The sequence below is a fragment of the Calliopsis andreniformis genome, chromosome 3 (assembly GCF_051401765.1).
Source record: "Calliopsis andreniformis isolate RMS-2024a chromosome 3, iyCalAndr_principal, whole genome shotgun sequence".
Lineage (NCBI taxonomy): Eukaryota > Metazoa > Arthropoda > Insecta > Hymenoptera > Andrenidae > Calliopsis > Calliopsis andreniformis.
In genome coordinates, this window is record NC_135064.1 from 5,877,468 (window position 1) to 5,895,688 (window position 18,221).

Consider the following 18,221-nt stretch of genomic DNA (forward strand, 5'->3'; position numbering starts at 1 on the left):
AAGAACAATACAGTGATTTTGATTATTATCTCGAGTTTTCTTCTTCGTTCTTTATTAAGATTATTCGATTCTTGCTTGCATATTTAACCCTTTCATTACAGAATACATAATGGAGAATTGATATTATTGCTTGAATTCTTATGGTGGACTAATTATTTACAATTTTTTCTTCTTTAAGATATAATATAGCGCTACAGATTCAAAAACACTATGGATTTATGATACAGTCTCTAATTTTATTACAGTATTTAATAAAAGATATAAAGAATATTGTGATAAATATTACTGCAGCAATCTCTATTAACAACTTTAGCAATTTGCTTAGGTACTGAAAATTATTCATAAAAGGCTCTCGATCTTAACGCTATTACTGCACTGTTAACATAGGAAAAGCTCAAAGTTATACAAAGAAAGAGGCTTCTCGTACATTTAGTTTAAGCATTTAATAGTGCTTGTTAACTCTAACATAGATAATTCATACAGATAAGTTTCTTTACAACATAGCAGTCTTCATAATAAAACTTGGGAATAGTCCACTATATATTGACTACTATATCTAAATCGAGCCTAACTATATATTTAGTAACGGTCCACCATAATTGCTTTGTAACTTTACCAAAAAATAAATTTCTGTATAAAATTCTTATACCACAAATAACAATTATCTCTATGAAATCTGTTAATAGGCTGACATAATGATGTCCTGAGGGCATTGCAAGATATTATAATTTGTACATAGCTTTGTATAAAAAACATTGACCCACTATAGAACATTCAGCAGCGAAGGGGTTAAGTAGCTGTTTATTTTTAAGCATTGCTGCACAGCGACGGCTTCGTTCCTTCTTGCAGTTGCGCGCAAACTTGGTTAACGAAACTATTGGATGGTGATGCCCTGACAACGTCCTTATTCACCTACAGACGCAATAAAACAGGAAGAAGAGATGATTAAACATTAGGTGCGTGATAAGTTAAATGAACGTGCGTGCAATATTAAATACTCACTACTCCATTGATAGTTATCGTCGGTACGAAAGTAAGAGGAGGGTTCAAGGCCGCTGTTTTGTCGCCATTAGCAGCAAGCAATTCCCCGCCTAAAGAACTTGCGATGCATTCCTTAATTTTGTCTTTCGACTGTTGAGTCAATCCTACATGATCGGCACACTGAAAATGTATTTAATAATTTGATAAAGAGATAATGAGAAACTCTTTAATGTATTTATAAAAGTTAAAGGGAAATTTAGCCAAAATGCTCTTCTAGAATTATATTAATACAAAATTAGAAATGTCACTTTTACTGTTATTATGTATTCATATGTACTGAAATCTAACAACTGAAGGATTGTTTTACATTTAAGGAGTAAACTAAAATCTATTAACCTTTAGCATACCAAGGTGGGGTTAACTCAGACCCCAAGTATAGTCGAGTGACCTCACCTTGATATGCTAAGGGTTAATAAAACAAGATATGATTTTCTGCCAGGACTCCATTTCGCAAAGCAGAGTATTTTAAACATTCTTCTTAGCATACAATTTGAATTCTTTTATGATTCCTATAATCTACCAAGATATGGTATCAATTAACTATTTACTTAAAAACCTTTCATCAGATTACGGGGAAAATTATGCAAGAAAACAGTTTCCCTGCCCGAGGGAAAATAACTATGGTGCATGTTCAGCAATTATGAATACTAATGTCCACGGATGTATTCAAGTGACCACTTTTCAAGTCAATTAAAAGTAGATAAATGGATACCTTGGGGACAGCAGACGGTGGGTATCTCGAGGTCATTGCACAGATTACAAGTGAAACAGTGAGTTGCTGGACCTTTTCAGCCGATTCCTCATTTTTGATTACATGAATAGCACAGGCTTGTGCTATGTTCCCATCGCATTCAGCCGATCCATGTTGACAAGAGAACACCCACAGACCGGTTTGAGGGTCTCGTGTTTGCTATACATCGGGAATCAATGTTATACAAAGAAAAGATAATTTTATACTTCGGCATGAAGTATTCGACATAAAAATATAAGAGATACACATAAATAAATTTTCTTCGTATGAAACTTTAGTTTATGAAGAATATAAGTTTAAAGAAAATTGTGCTAGTTACGACTAACTTAAATCACATATTTTATAATTGAAAATATTTCGGCTTGTACGTTTATCTGTATAAATAAATCTAATAAAACTTTTTCAAAATTTTCACTAAAATAAATGAAACATTTTCCTTTTTTCGTTGATTTAATATAATAGAAATAATTCAATTGTATTATATATAAGATTATCAAAGAGTAAACAATTTAAGTAAATGTAAAAATAAACGTAATCTGATAATGAATTATGACTCAGTTTTCAACCATTTTTTAAAAATATTTTCGCATTATTAATATTTAAATCATCGAGAAGTAAATACTTTGCTAGACACTATATAAAAAAGTGCAAAATGTAAATTATTTGTGTCTAAAGTAAGTCTAAATTTCAATTTGTTATTTTGAAAACTTCTAAATTAAAAATTTTTTAATTTTCGATTTAGGCTATATTTTTGATCCGTTGGTCAAAAAGAGCACTATAGTATCACTGATCTCTTGTTATCAATGTGCAAACTGTATTGATTTACATCAATATTATTTATATCGAGAGTATGATTAAAAGATAAAGATATTACCGATAAATGAAATAATATAATTAAAGATAGTAGCAATGATTTCAGACAGTGCATCTTCATGATAACACGATTCAATCATTATCAATATCACATTTTATTTTAATAGTGCTGATTAAGGATGATGTTTACCCTTAATATTAGGTAAGAAAGATACTCATATAACATAATTATTTAGAAATATGGAATTGACATTAAAATCTTTGCCAAAACCAAACAATTTGACATATAAGTTGATTCCTTAATATTTTAATTTGTTAAAATTTACCTAAAAAATAAATTGAAAAGGTACGATAAAAAATTTATTTTATTCGCATAAACATTCGGTTTTAATAAAGTAAAATGTGAATAACTGTCGCGTACCTAATTTTACTTTTATAGTAAATGTTTTATTAAACTTTAAATTATGCTTACCGTTGCTTTTCCGTACGGAACGAAATTAATGTTTACGTAATCCTTGATTGAATCGTATGACGGTTTGAGTACCTCTTTGATCCATCGTATACTATCACCGCATAGGGATTCATAGTAAAGACCTACATCTACTGTAGACTTTGATGGCTCATCGCCGGCTACCTATGTGATTAGAAAAATAATGTGTCATGGCCATGTATAATTTAATGAAAATAATCTCTAACTGTACTGTTTACTTTTTCCTCCTTATTAAAAGTACAATAATATTAAAAAATATTAATTTCAACTAAAAGGAATAAGAAATAATACTTTCATTGTGAACACTCGATAATGTAAATAAAATTTTGTTTAACCATACAACCATTTTACAAATAAAAAATATTGACTTTAATATTTCATTATCTATTATAATTGGTATTAGAAAACGTTAGGATTCACAAAACTTCTCCAAAATATAGATATAGATCCTCTGTCAACTATTTACATTTTAATAAACATTTACGCGTGAAACAGAGAAACAGAAGAATGAAATCAGAAGGGACAAAACCACGTTCGTCAAACAGGTTTTAAACCATTACACTTTCAAAAAAAAAAAGAATTCTTGGGAAACCGGATTCAGACATTTTTCAATTATTTCTTGTTCGCCATGAGCCGAACTTAACGGAACCTAATAGTATCCTAATCTACATCTACTAACAAAAGAGGAAAAATAAGAATTTTAACACAGTACTATTAAGAAAAAAAATACTAAAAAATAATTAAGTATATTCCTTTTAATATAATTCAAATTTATTAAATCTGCAAATGAAAGAACTCTGCAATGACGCAGTATGCACCTAAGCAAGCAAACAGATAACTCATAAGCAACCTTGAACAAAACGATAAAATGAAACAGAAAAGAAAAAATCAGCTTTAAAATAAACTTCTTCTATTATGACCATAGCTTAAGCATTTTCTGGAAAAATTTTCGACAGAAACTTCTTCTTACCGGGGTACCATTGGCGAAGAAAACAAAAGCGAAGGCTACGAGGGCACAGCTCGAAGTGAACAGGTAGTACCGCATGGTCCTTCTGGTCGACTAATGATGCAGGCACCGCTGTAAATCAGCTTTATCCACTGTCTGACCAACCGATACCAAGGAGGGGGACTTCGAAAATACAGAAGAAGGGGTCTCACTGAAACTCAGAGGGGGGAGAGAGTGAAATGAGATAATCAATACGACTCGATGGCATTCGAAACGTTCGTACTCAAGGAATTTGTCTTGTACCACTCTTTATACGGCTGCGGGCGGAAACTCATCCTTTGGTACCTGCTATGCTAAAATCACATTGGCAGACTGAAAGAATTTATTACAAAAGTTGGCAGAACAAAAACACGCCACAGTTTTATGAAACTGAGTTATACAGAGTATCCCAGAATTGGCGGTACAAGCGGAAAAGAGATAATTCTACGTAAAAAAATAAGAGGAAAATGTAGAATAAAAATTGTTCATATTACACATGCATTATAAAAGTGATTGGACTTAAAAAAGTATATTTTTGAGAGGAAGCAAGTAACTACTTATGAATTTTGGAGAAAATTATTTATTAAATATATAATATTGAAATAAAAAGTAGTTTTATTTAACTAAAGTTATCTTAGTTGAATAATTAGTCTAAAAAATAGTTATGTGTTACTTGGATTAAATAATTTTCTTGTAATTATTTAAATAATTTGTAATTTACATTTGAAGAATTCTTTGAATAAATTGCATACCTTTTATCCTTAACTAGTATACTTTTTATAGCAAATAGAGACGTGTTTGCCAAATTGATTTATAACTCTAATAAAAAAATCACGTTTTTTTCAGTTGCGTTACTTTCTAAGTACATATGCGGTATCGTGCTTCGTTTTCGAGAAAATTAACATTGAGTTTTGACGGAGTATAAGTGTATCGAATCACAGTTTTAGGCATTTGAGGAATAAAAGGGGAAAGGTGAATGCTCCTAGCATACGTAGAGACAGTCAGTGTAGTCAGTGACCAGATCGCGAGTGTCCCCTTACCTCGAGTACCCTTCAAGCACCCAAAACTGTACTTCCGTACACTTGCACTCGATCATAATACCAACTCAGTTTTCTCGAAAATGAAGCACGATAGCAGAATAGTACATTGTGTTGCACGTACTATTTTTTGAAACAAAGTGTGAGAAATTCGAAGTAATGATTTCGTGTACGACGCGGCCCCAGTGTGAGAATAGGGTATTTCGCGCACGCTACACAGACACGAGGAATCGAATTTCGCGCACTACATTTAAAAAAAGTTTATTCTATATTTTTGACTTATTTTTTCATTTAGAATCACTTGTTTTCCGCTTATACCACTAGTTCTGAGACACCCTGTAGGATGTAATCCTAAATGTTGTACGGACTGCGAAAATATCCCAGAACGCTTCCAATATAAAATAAAGAGTGAAATATGAAGTTTGTATAGAAGTTACTAATACTCATACGTGCAAAAACTAATTTTAAACTATTTTTTGTCCGTCATTGTACGTCTACAGGGCATTTGCAAACATGCAAGATATTTTGGGGGGATAGGTCATGAGAGGACATGAAGACAATGGAAAAAGTTCATGTGCACATTTGCCCGGAAACGCCTAGTTTTTTAGTTCTACGCTATTTTATGTTGCATGAAACGCTGACCTAACGACCATAGAAAATAATAGAAACCTGGGACACTTCTGGAGAAGAGATTCTAGACACGAAGTCAATGAATAAAGTTCAAGCACACATACGCCCGTAAATGCATAGTTTTTTAGTTACATGGTATTTAATATTGCTTAAAATACTGGCCCATTACTTGCCTGCACAGTGTGCTATCCTCTTTAACGTCCTATTAGGCCCTGAGATATTCTGGCCCTTTAACCGAGTGACGCGCGGTCATGGACCTTAAAAAAAGCGTCATACCGTAAACAATGTAAAATAGCGTATAAGTAAATATAACTAAATATAAAAGAAACATTGAAAGCTGAATTGTCAAAGACTTCAGGAGTTTGTGTTTAGTACGATAACATTTTGAAGATAGTGTTCAAAGGGAACATGTACAGAAGTACACTCATTCTTGCTTTAAATTCAGAATCAGTTTTCTCGGAAACGAAGTATGATATCAAGAAATTTTGTTATATATTTTCGAAATATTTTTTTATGTAGAATCATGATTTTTCCGCTTGTATCGCCAACTCTGGGATACCATATAAAAATAGCTCATTTATACGTATGTATGTGTAATATGTAAGTATGCATATGTATTCAATAAAATATAAAAACCAGAAGTATTTAACTCTTTTTTAGTTTAATGCGCCATTTCAAAAATTTTGAAAAAATTTAGAGTTACTAAGTATGTCAAGCAGTTTCTACTTTATAAGAATAAATTTTGTAACTTGATAGCTTCAATTAGAAATTATCATTTAAAAACTTTTTCAATTTTTACAAAATAAGTTTTTCAAACAAAAAATTTAAAAGTTTTCAAATATGTAACACATTAGCTACAGCGGTTCATAGGATAGAATAAAAAAATATCAAGAATAAAATATAAATCATGTTTAATTTAACATCTGCCCTGATAATAGGGATCACAGGTTAAAATTTTCAAGAAATGGTTTTCCCAGATAGTTTCTTCGATTGACATATGGCAAGCTCAATTTGATTCAGGCGCACTTTTCTTTATTTGACTATATCCTTTATTGAAGATAGCCTTAATTGAAATATATATTCACTTATTGAACAATGTTAATAGATCTATCTAATTGCTTGAAGCGTTCATAATTAGTCTCTTAAAATAAAATCCACTGCAAAGCATTCATAATCTCATAATGAGATCACAATGATATTTAGGAAATATAATCAGGAAGATCTACAGTGTTAAGTACTTTTATCATTATAGAATGACCCGTATAACTGAAAATAATGTAATATAGAATACTGCTGCAGAAAAATAATAGCGTGCTTAGAAGTATATGCATAATCTTAAAAGTAAGACATTAACTACAATTTAAAGATACATATGTATAAAACGCCACACGTGTTATTACAGAGACTGACCTAGCTCAACAACGTAAATATAGGTACCAGATTTCCGCGACTTTCTCGTCTACCATATGTACATACATGTACTGTACAATAATTTTCCAGTGTTCCGAAATCAGTGATGTATGACTGCTTGCTCGTATAGCTGAGAATTGTGAAACTTATACATAATTCGTTTTTAGTACTTACAGAGAAATTGGTAATAATTGTTACTGCATTATCTCAAATACACGAAAGGCATTGACATAAAAAAATGTTCCTTTCTAATTCTATCCTAATTGTTGTGTATTCTACTTGTGTCTAATTGTCCCATTCATTTAGAGTCATTTTAATGATCGTGGATTTTTTATGAACCTATGAATTGCAGAACCTGAATTATGATTTTAATACATCAGTGCAAGAATGCAAAGCCGAAGGAAAGAAAATAGTAAATCTATATGTAGAATCTGTTCATGATTCACAAAATATTAATACATTATTGAATCGTACACAGACCAAAGTAATTAACTCCACTTTTTAAATGTTTTACAATTTTAGGACCAAAGCACTTGATTTAAGCTTAACTTTTTATATTTAAAATAAATATGAATATTTTCGTTTTGTGGAGTTAATCGATTTGACAAATGAGCAGCTCAATTAGAGCATAATATGAAGCATAAAATAGGTTTATTTTCTTTATGAATATTTTCGTTTTTAGGATTTTCTACTCGTGAATGATGGTCAGTTGAATAATTTTCAGAATCACTGAAGTTACACTAGCAAGTAAAAAGGATACGACCATGTTATACAGAATGAGTTTATTAACTCTGCTACCTGAATTGATTTGTAGATTATTTGTTATGTAAAAAGAAATGTTTCAAACAAAAGTTGTTTATATGAAGGTCACCTTCATATAGTCTTTCAGTTCTAATCTGTAACACTTGACCACACGATTCGAAAGAATACTTAATGCTAAATAAAAACCTATTAAGATATACATAAAATCGAAACTCAATAATTAACGAGATATCATTTGACACGATTTTTAATACAAGTACCTAATGCTCAAAATGTTGTGCACTATACACGATATGCTTATTGTACGTAATGTATAAAACAATGTTATCTTGATAGAATATTAAAATTGCAACAATAAATCTGTTAAGGGTGAAACTTCTACATCGCTTGGCAAAAAACTAAAAATTCGATTTCTTAAAGATTTTTTTATCTAAAGAATTATATAGTAAATTATTTTCAGTCTTTCTGTATGTTTTTATTATATTGTTGGATTCCTCGGTGTGAAACGCCATAGGCCAATTATACTTTACAATATAATACGTTTCGTTGATATTTTTATTTACAACACCAGTTAGCACTAAATATTAAGGAGGTATTGCTGTTTAGAATGTCGTTTTTGCAATTGTTCTTGTGACTTTTTTATGATGGTGGATAGGCTGTTTTGTATTGAGATTTTGCAGATCTATTTATTCATCTTATAAGTATATAGTGTATTTTTTACATTCCAAAATATTAAATATTGTTGTAATAATTTTTTCTTTAATGGTCTTTTAAAAAAGGTGTTCCCCTTATCATCGGAAGGAGAGATTTTAAAAAATATTGTGTTTTACTATTTTATTGTATATTTTATAGACAAACATGGAACTGAAAAATAGTAATTTTAAATTTAAAGTGCCACCATTTTTTTATTTATCGAGATTTTTACTTTTTCCTAGTTCCTACTATAACTACACGCTTCCTAATAAAGATACTTCTTCCTCTTCTGTTTCAGACTAGCAAATCGGCTGGAATCATGAAAGTCAGTGGAGTACCTTTTTAAAATGGCCGCTAAACAAAAAATTATAAAACCTACAATTTTTAATATTTTTGGATGAAAAAAATAATGTTTATATTTATAAGATGAATAAATATATTTGTAAAGTTTCACTACTACAAAGCAGTCTACTCAGCATTATAAAAAAAATCACAAAGAAAGTCGCAAAAATGACAATCTAAACAGCGATATCCTCTTAAGCTAATGGATGTGACAACACGTAGTAAATGCAACTATATAGAGTACAAGACTACGGTATGGATGAGTCAATGAGTCTAACTTTGGTCTGAGAGTTAGAGTAGAATGTTAGTATAATGTCTAACAATGTCTACGAATGCGTTCTTATGTAGACTATTGAATATGATGAGGACAGGATGGTCAGAGTTCTCAGATAACTATAAGAAAACATGATTTTCAGTGATGACAAAATAAATTACTAGTGTTTACTTAGACCCGAATCAGTTTTAACCATCTGCTAATCGTTTAATATTTTATTCGAATAATTATAAATCTTGTTTATAATTCAATTAATTATAAATCTTATTTATAATTCAATTATTCTTGTTCATATTACAAAAATAAAATAAAAAATTCCAATATTTCTTTACTGAGATAACATTTTACTCTTTTTTTATATAATTTTAGTTAAATTATTATGCAAATTCATGTATAACCCTTAAACCTTGTCGCTACAAGTGAAGCACTATTAACATAATGTTACGTATTTATACATTTAATGTATTTTTATGATAATCTTTTCAAATTTTCAGAAATAAATAGCAGCAGTTTTCAAATGCAATTTATTACAATATGGAAACATGCTATATACGTTTTTCAATTAGGTATAACATTTATTTTCAGATTGTTCTAGATTTTAAATAGTCCTAAAACTATTTACTTATAGTTCCTACTATCAATAGCACTGTAATTTTTTTTCCATCAAAGTCGATAACATTGAGTGTATCACGAATATGATAAAGCGTTCAACATCTCGTATGCCAAATTATATTGAATGATAAGTCTATGCTACTCATTATCTAGGATGCTACATACTGAAGAATACGTATTTGTATGCATTTCCATTTGACGTTATTACATCATGAATTTTAGATTTTTTATAAGAAACGTTGATTTCTAAATTGCAATTAAACATAAAATAAATGAGTTTTTATTTTGTTATTTATTTTGAGTACAACTTTTTTATCCATGGATGTTATTGTTAAGTGATTGTATCATTTATGTTCTTGTAACATAAATTCACAAAACATGTTATTTTGCAACACACGATATAAAACAAAGTATTCTACTTTTAAATCTTGAATGTGTAAGAATTAAGTAAATACATACCTGTAATATTTATGAAAAATGGGATAATAAAAAGTGCGGGACGTACTTATGTACAAATATTTTATCTTTATGTATGACTATCTACAATTTTATGCATAAAATGTAAAATGATTTACAATTAATATAAATAATTACATTTAGTAATAAAGTAGTACGAAAAATAAATTTGAGTTAATATTTTCCTTTTCAATTAGTTTTCAAACTCCAATTGTTTTATTGAAAAAAAAGAAATACATAAAAAATATGTAGACTGTATCCAATATAATCAAACAGTAGAAGCTAATCAACTTAAACATGACTGAATATATTATATTTTAGCAATTAAAAATTTCTATTACCTTGATCAGTATTTGATATCTATATTATTTAAAAACCTTCTTCATAGAAAATAAGGAAAATGTTGAATCATATCATGTTTTAATACTAACTAATTTAAAACCTAAATGCAAATGTGAAACTCAATATTTCGTTTTGTTTTCAAGATAAAGAGATGACAAATTTATAAAAACTAGAATTAATTATTTCATTTATTTACTATCCAACAGCCTTCATTCAGAATGCTATTATTAATTTCCAAAGATATGTATATAGACATGCTTTAATTGTTCATAAAAAATACGCATAGAGATATTACACAAAACGGCATCACTCTTAGATTCATCCCTAAAAATTTCATAAAAATCTCTAGGGCTCTTATCAATAGCAGATTTACACACAGACGGTCATCTCGGGGCTTGTAAAGCAAAGTCCCGAACAATATGTACGTATGCATTATTTTACCAGAAATTCCGTACGCACAACAGTGCAATTGAACAGAATAGTATTAGCAACAACTACCAAAAATTTGAAGCAAATCGAATGAAAATATACTGAGTTATTGTTAGTTTTTCATACCTAGAGTGTGGATTATATAGCTACATTATTAATGCGATAAATGTGAAACAAATGTCTTGTCAAATACTCGATCCAAATATTCTTAATTTTATATGTATTTAATATTGCACAAAAATAAAACATTACACATTGCCCATAATTTATTGATTACAATGGGGCTTTAAAAATTCATGAGGTTTCGGGCCTCTTAAAGAGTACATCCGCCACTACTCTTTTTTAACAAATCGAACAATGAAAATATTTGGGCAATTGAGAAAATGCGTGGCTCGTGTCACTTGGCAACTTGAACGGTTGAATCTCAGCGTTTCAAGAGTGAGAGAATAAACGTCATATCTGCCTTCTTTCTTGACTTTTCTCAGCTGTGCGCCAAGCTCACACATACGTGGCTCGTATCATAGCATGTGTAGTGGAGGGGGAAATTTTCTAAGTCGTGTTCCTAACTCGGTATCATAATGTCTCCATCTCATCTTTATTAGACAGCTACATGTCTGTAAGTAATGCTATTCTTGTAACGAAAACTGTAACAGCAGATACCGACCTGTCAATTTCGAAGAGTCACGTGACTACTTTAGTCCCCTAAACTCTGACTGTTTTATTGGAAAAAAAAAAAAAAAAAAAATAGATAAAAAAACATGTAGATTATATCCAATATAATTAAACAGCAGAAGCCAGTCAACTTAAACATGACTGAATATGTCATATTTTAGCAATTAAAAATTTCTATTATCTTGATCAGTATTTGACATCTGTATTACTTTAAAAATTTCTTCATGGAAAATAGGGAAAATGTTGAATCATATTATTTTTTAATATTAACTAATTTAAAACAAATGCAAATATGAAACTCAGTATTTCGTCTTGTTTTCAAGATAAAGAGATGACAAATTTATAAAAACTAGAATTAATCATTTTATTTATTTACTATATACAGTGACCTTAATATATAAAATGCAATTATTAATCAATGCCTTGTTGAAATTTCAGTTGCCTCTTGTAATTCTTCATCTCATCCATTAACGTTTCAGCCCGTTTCTTAAAAACATGAGCCAATTCTTCATTTTTTTGTACACCATCACCATTTCTGTGCATCAAGGATGCATTAGCACAAGCATATGGATTTCCAAATTCACAACACTTTAAAGACAACTTGTATGCTTCCTTTAGATTCTTTTCTACATGCCCCTCTATTCCACTCAGAAAAATACCTGACAAATGAAAGCAAGCTTTCTCTATGTTAGCATCGCAACCTTTTCTTAGCATTGCTATTCCGTCTGCAACTTGTACACTTCGGTCATCTTCAAGCTTTTCGTTGCTTACTGCGAAAGCGCCTGCATGATGGCAACCAATTCCATCATTAAGTTCACAACCTCTTTTCATGTATTTGTATGCCTGCATAAAGTCTTTCTCACATCCTCTACCTGTACAGACATTACATCTTAAACATAAATAAAATTCTTATCGATTTAATAACCAGCCACTTTTTACTCTAGTTAAAAGACGGGTTCTAGAAACATTTCTGAAACTTAAAAAATCAAACATTTTTTTCTGTAACTTAATATTAATGAAAATACATGGTCTTTTTCTTCAAATTGATAACTTTTCCAAATTTTTAGACTAACAATTAATAAAAATGGGAATGATTGTATACCTTAATTTGTGTTTTCTTTACGAAACAACCCCTTACCTTTTTGACCAGGTTCTTTCTTCCATGTATACTTATTTCCATTGATATACATATATCTTTTTATATCCTATTTTCACCTTGTTGCCCTTTTCTTTCTCTTTCCTTGTTATTTTTCCAATTTCCCTCTGTATTTCTTGTTCTTTTCTAGTGAGATCGTCGTCAATATAAATATCTTGTCCTTCTAGCTTGTTTTTATTTGCTTTTATTTTTATGTTATCTTCAAAGCTTTTTAATTTTATTTTTATCAAATTTTTGTTTCTTTCATTCCTTATTTGTGTTGTTTTTTCAATTTCAACTGCTGTTATTACTTCTTTTTTTTTTAAAAAGAGTACCTCTTCTTCTATATTATTTATTTCTAATCCTCTAATGATTAAATTATTCTTTTTTTTGGTTACATCTGTATTCCTCAGTCCTGTCTAATTCCTAAATTCTTTACTCTAATTTAGTCTATTCTTCTTTCCATTCTCTTTCCCTCTTCAAATTAGTCTTTTAAACTTATTACCTCTTTCATTATTTCCTCCATCTCCATATTTTCTTTTCTTATTTCACTTATTTCTTTATTCATTTTGTTCATTTTATTTAAAATTCTACTCAGAACTGAAGATTCAATAGCCTCGTTGTTGTTCTCTTCTAAATTTTCCATTTTCTTATTTTCTATTTCTAGTGCTTTCTGCCTGTTATTTTCTATTGCTGCTCTAGGATTTGAAATGTGCTTAGGAGGTCTTCTCCTATGCGTTTTCTCCTCCTGTTTTTCTTTACCACTCATGGCCATGTGGTTACCTAATCTCTTTTCTTTCTCTTTTCCTTTTCCTTCAAGATGAGTAATCTCTCTCCAATACCCTCTTAGTTTAATCGTTTTGTGTTAACTATCATTTTTGATTACTTTTTTCACTTTATTCACATTATCATTCCACTATATCCACTTAATCTCATTTATTTTTCTATATTAGGCTCCCTATACACAAAAACAACTTATCACGATGCTGTTCCAGCTGGAAGTTCAAAGGATTGTATATGTCACTACATAAAAGACAGATTCACGCATTGATAGTTTATAGCCTGCGTTTTTTATCTGAAATTAAAAAGTCATCTACGACCTTGAATTACAGACTAATTTGGAGATTACTTAGCTAGTTTCTTGATAATTGTGCTATTTCTCTTTTTACAATCAGAAGAAAATGAGCTTTAGTGCTATTTTTAATATTTTTTTCAAAATACCTGGAAAAATAGGAAAATCAATTTTTTTTAAATCTGGTACATTAATCCCTAACTTAGAACCTATACTTCAAAGTCTTAAATAACTCTTAGATTTCATATGAAAAACAAAAACTATAGATTGTTAACACAGTATCCACGTTTCTTATGCTGGATCAACAATCGTTTTTATTTCGATTAATTATTAATGTAACAGCTTGAAAAGAAACCTATTTGAAAAAATGACCATGTATTTTCATTCATAAGGTAATTGACCCAATGCTCGATCAGTACTCAGTAGTCAATAATTTCAATAAATAATAACGTAGTATTACTTGAACTTTCTCAAATTGATCATACAATAAGTTTAGATATCTCATTCTGTCATACAATAAATAAATAAATACTTTAAAATCAACTACTGGGTACTGATTGAGCATCGAGTGAACTGCCTTAGGTATGGCTACAAAGTTCTTTGTTATTAGTAAATATCATTAATTTAAACAATCTAGATTGACTATTAAAAAGTATTCTTCCCTCTTCTTCAGTTTAAATACATTTTTTCATTAAAAGAATCAATGTCTCTACCAAATAATGGACTAGTGGGTAAACTACCTTATTAAATTATAGAAAAAAATGTTCGAAAATAATCAGTTTCTTTGAGCTTCAAAAGTGTACCGTCCCCTTAAATTAATCATAAGGAAATCTATTCAATAATTATAGGATTTAATTTGAAATTTAGCGGTATAGTAAATGCGCTACCTAGTGGTACATCTATGAAAATGTACCACACAAAACTTACCGATTACATTATAATCTCCATATTTCGTACAACTCCTCCCATAGTTTCTTTCGTCACAGTTGTTTTTATATATTTTGGTGGCTTCGTTGAAATCCTGCTTTATTGCTTCAGTGTAGTCGCCCAACAGATGACAAGCTATTTAAAAATGTATCTTTTCAGCAAAGAGGTTAGAATCCTTAAGAATGATTTCTCTCACCTTCAGGGTTTTTCTCGCTATAACAACCAAATTTATACTCAATATGCAAGTTTTTCAGATATTCCTTGACATCATCAGGACTTTTTAAGTTATACGCTGCCATGTCAAGATAAAATTTCTTATTAAGTCAACATAGAATCAAAGAATAGAACACACCGCACATAACACATGGACATGTAGGTAGCAGAAACAGTTTCGACTTCGAACAACCAATCGAGCGATCGAATGGTATGCGCGCGCATCAATGAGATTTTCGAATGAGCGCAAGTCGAGGATGAAGTTGTTGGTAATTCGTACATTGAAACTTCTATGCCAGTTCAGGTTTGCTCGTTGTTCGGTACGCTCCACGTTTCGAATTATTATTTCGTAACACATGAAAACTCACACTTCCGTGACTACAACACAATTCCTATGCCGAAAAAAAAATTACGCGCTTCGTTAAAGTGAGTAGCAAAAGTTTCCATTGCATTCGTATTGCTTGTGAATGTTTTGTTCAACTGTACAAGATGTTTTAGAAATACATGTCAATACTTCAGGAGCTAAATCTACACACTAAAATAAATAAAAAATGTCATATGAACCAATCGCACATGTATTACAAAAGTAAAATTCAAAAAACAACTCAAAAAAGTATGTTTTTGAAGGAAATCAAAAACCTATTTATGAGTTTAGAAGGAAATTATTTATTAAATACATAATATTGACATAAAGAGTAGTTTTGCTTAATGAAAATTATCTTACTTCAAAAATTATTCTAAAAAAATAGTTGTGTTACTTGCTTTAAATGATTTTTTTGGTATTATTTAAAAAATTTGTAATTTACATTTGAAGAGTTCTTTGTATAAATTCTATAATTTTTATCTTGAACTAGTAAACTTTTTATAACAAATAGAGGCGCGTTTACTAAACTGATTTGTGACTCTAATAAAAAAATCAATAAATATTAAATGGCCTCAAAGTTAGAAATCTAATGGGTGACTGAGACTTGCAAACGTTATCTTTAATCATCCACAGCTCGGAAAGTAAGTTATTTAGATATATGTTCATATAACATTTTTTACTTACTTTAATGTATAGATTCGATTCCTGAAGTATTAATATGTATCTCTGAAACATCTTGTATAATTTCGTATTTTCAATTGTATTTGTATTTTACTTTTCCATGCTTGAACAACTTTATTTGGATTGCACTTGGATGTTTAGTTACTTTGTTGATCATCTATTACAATCATAGTGTCGTATAAATAATGATCTAGGACTGAATTTTGTGATAGCAATTTTTTTTTGTATTTTAGTAATAACAAAACCCTAAACAAATTTCATAAAAAGTTTGATGAATTTAAGTTATCAGATTTAGTGCTATTCGAGAATTAATAGATATCTATAGTTGTAAAACAAAATAACCTGAGCCACATGTTTTCAAACCATTGACGTTTAGAGTTTTCAACCTCAATACTCTTTTCTGGACTTGTATCTTCTTGAATCTTTATTGTGAAATGAATCAATTCTTTTGAGGACCTTTCTTTTTTCTGAAATTATAAATTCTATATTCCAGACTCCAATTAAGACCTTAACTCAACCCCACCAAAATGAAATATATTTGTGTCAGTAATTGTGAAAGTGATCTAATTAACATAATAAAAATCTAAAATAAATTTCATCTATTTGGTGTTACATCGATTTACATTACAAAGTAAATCATAAATTCAACCTTTTTAGATTTTTACTTAAACCCCCTTCATATTTACTGCCAATTTATTCTTTAATTTTTGTGAGTTACACAACTGCCGTAAAAGGTTTGAGTCATAGCTTACGTGAAACGATTAAAAAATAATTTTCTAGTGTTAATAATTTTATTACAATTCTATTTTTTCTTTTTTTTGTAGAATTAAATAATTAAGATCGATTATTTTTCGATTGGTTAAGCATTTATTCAATTCACGAGCTACACGTTCACGAACTAATATAATAATTGAGTTTCTAAACAAGTGTTATAGTATTGAATTACATTAATTTAGTCTCTGCATTTGAAGACAAATTTTATGTAATAATATAAAGAATGTAATGGATTTTGATTTGTGAGGACATATTATTAGAATGATTTTGTATGCTCATGAAATAACAAGTCTGGAGCAACGAAAATGAATGATTATTTTTGCTTTTGAATAATTTAAAAAGCAAAGCATGTTAGAATTACTTAGTCAAGATAATCTTATACACAGAACGTAGTTTAGTAATTTAATTTAAGAAAACGTCGACAGCTTTTTGAACAAGTTTTATAAAATGATTTCTATAAATTGCATACTTTTTATTACGGAACGAGATCGCGTTAAATTATTTTATGAGATATATGATCAAAATTATCAGTTAAATCGGTTACATTATGTTGAAGTTACTTAACTTAAATTTTTAGTACGATTCTTTCATCTTTGAAATTATTTGTCTGCTCTATTTGTTTACTATTTTAAAAAAAGTGCGATTACATTTTCTATATAAAATTCTTCCGTTACAAATAGTACAAGTCCTAAATGAAATACTATATTCTAGTTAGAGTTAATTATTTTTATAAAGAAATTTAACTATTTTCAATTTTTTTAAAAATTAAATAAGTTCAAAATAATTAATCTTACACAATGTATCTAAGGATCAGAAATATAATAAAATTATTTTCAGTATACGGAAAAAATAAAATTCATGGCAGCTTATGAATTTATAGGGTGAAGATTAGTAAAGTTGTAACGAACTTTTATCAAATTTGTAACATTGATGTTGTAACAACTGTAGGTATATGTATAGGCAACATACATATTCTTTTCTACTAGGTCAAACTGTAAAGTTTACTCAATTAAGGGGCCGTCTTCTTATCTACCCTCCGTGATCAGAATTCATCTACATATCGAACGTTGACGCGAATAAAGTACATACACAGAATGAATGTTGCACGTGTTTACTTTTACTTCAGAATTTCATTCTTGAAGCTTATCTGCATGCAGAACGTGAATTATTACTCGTTACTGTTACGTGATATGGAATATTTATCACGAGAGCTGAAGTACGACCTTTTTATGATCGCTATAGTCTTAACCCTTTACACTTGACCCATTTCTGCATGATGTAATTTCTCACTGTGATATTTGAGCATGCGTGAGTTT

The 18,221-nt window shown here is 29.6% G+C and overlaps 1 protein-coding gene across 1 annotated transcript; it reads right to left on the reverse strand.

The window, feature by feature from the left end:
* Positions 1–16: 16 nt before the first annotated feature.
* Positions 17–15,250, reverse strand: LOC143177261 (uncharacterized). The gene is made up of 8 exons (XM_076375123.1): positions 15,070–15,250; positions 14,874–15,008; positions 12,162–12,611; positions 8,029–8,105; positions 3,078–3,239; positions 1,754–1,951; positions 1,003–1,161; positions 17–912 (listed from the first exon to the last, which is right to left on the reverse strand). The coding sequence occupies exons 1-8, from the start codon at positions 15,170–15,172 to the stop codon at positions 808–810; spliced, it is 1,389 nt and encodes a 462-aa protein (XP_076231238.1). The 5' UTR covers positions 15,173–15,250; the 3' UTR covers positions 17–807.
* Between the last annotated feature and the right edge of the window lie 2,971 nt (positions 15,251–18,221).

Coding starts and splice junctions, on each gene's coding strand:
- LOC143177261 (XM_076375123.1), bottom strand. CDS start 15,172: ATGGCAGCGTATAACTTAAAAAGTCCTGATGATGTCAAGGAATATCTG. Junction 15,009..15,069: donor TAGCGAGAAAAACCCTGAAG/GTGAGAGAAATC, acceptor ATTTTTAAATAG/CTTGTCATCTGTTGGGCGAC. Junction 1,952..3,077: donor TTCCGTACGGAAAAGCAACG/GTAAGCATAATT, acceptor CCCGATGTATAG/CAAACACGAGACCCTCAAAC.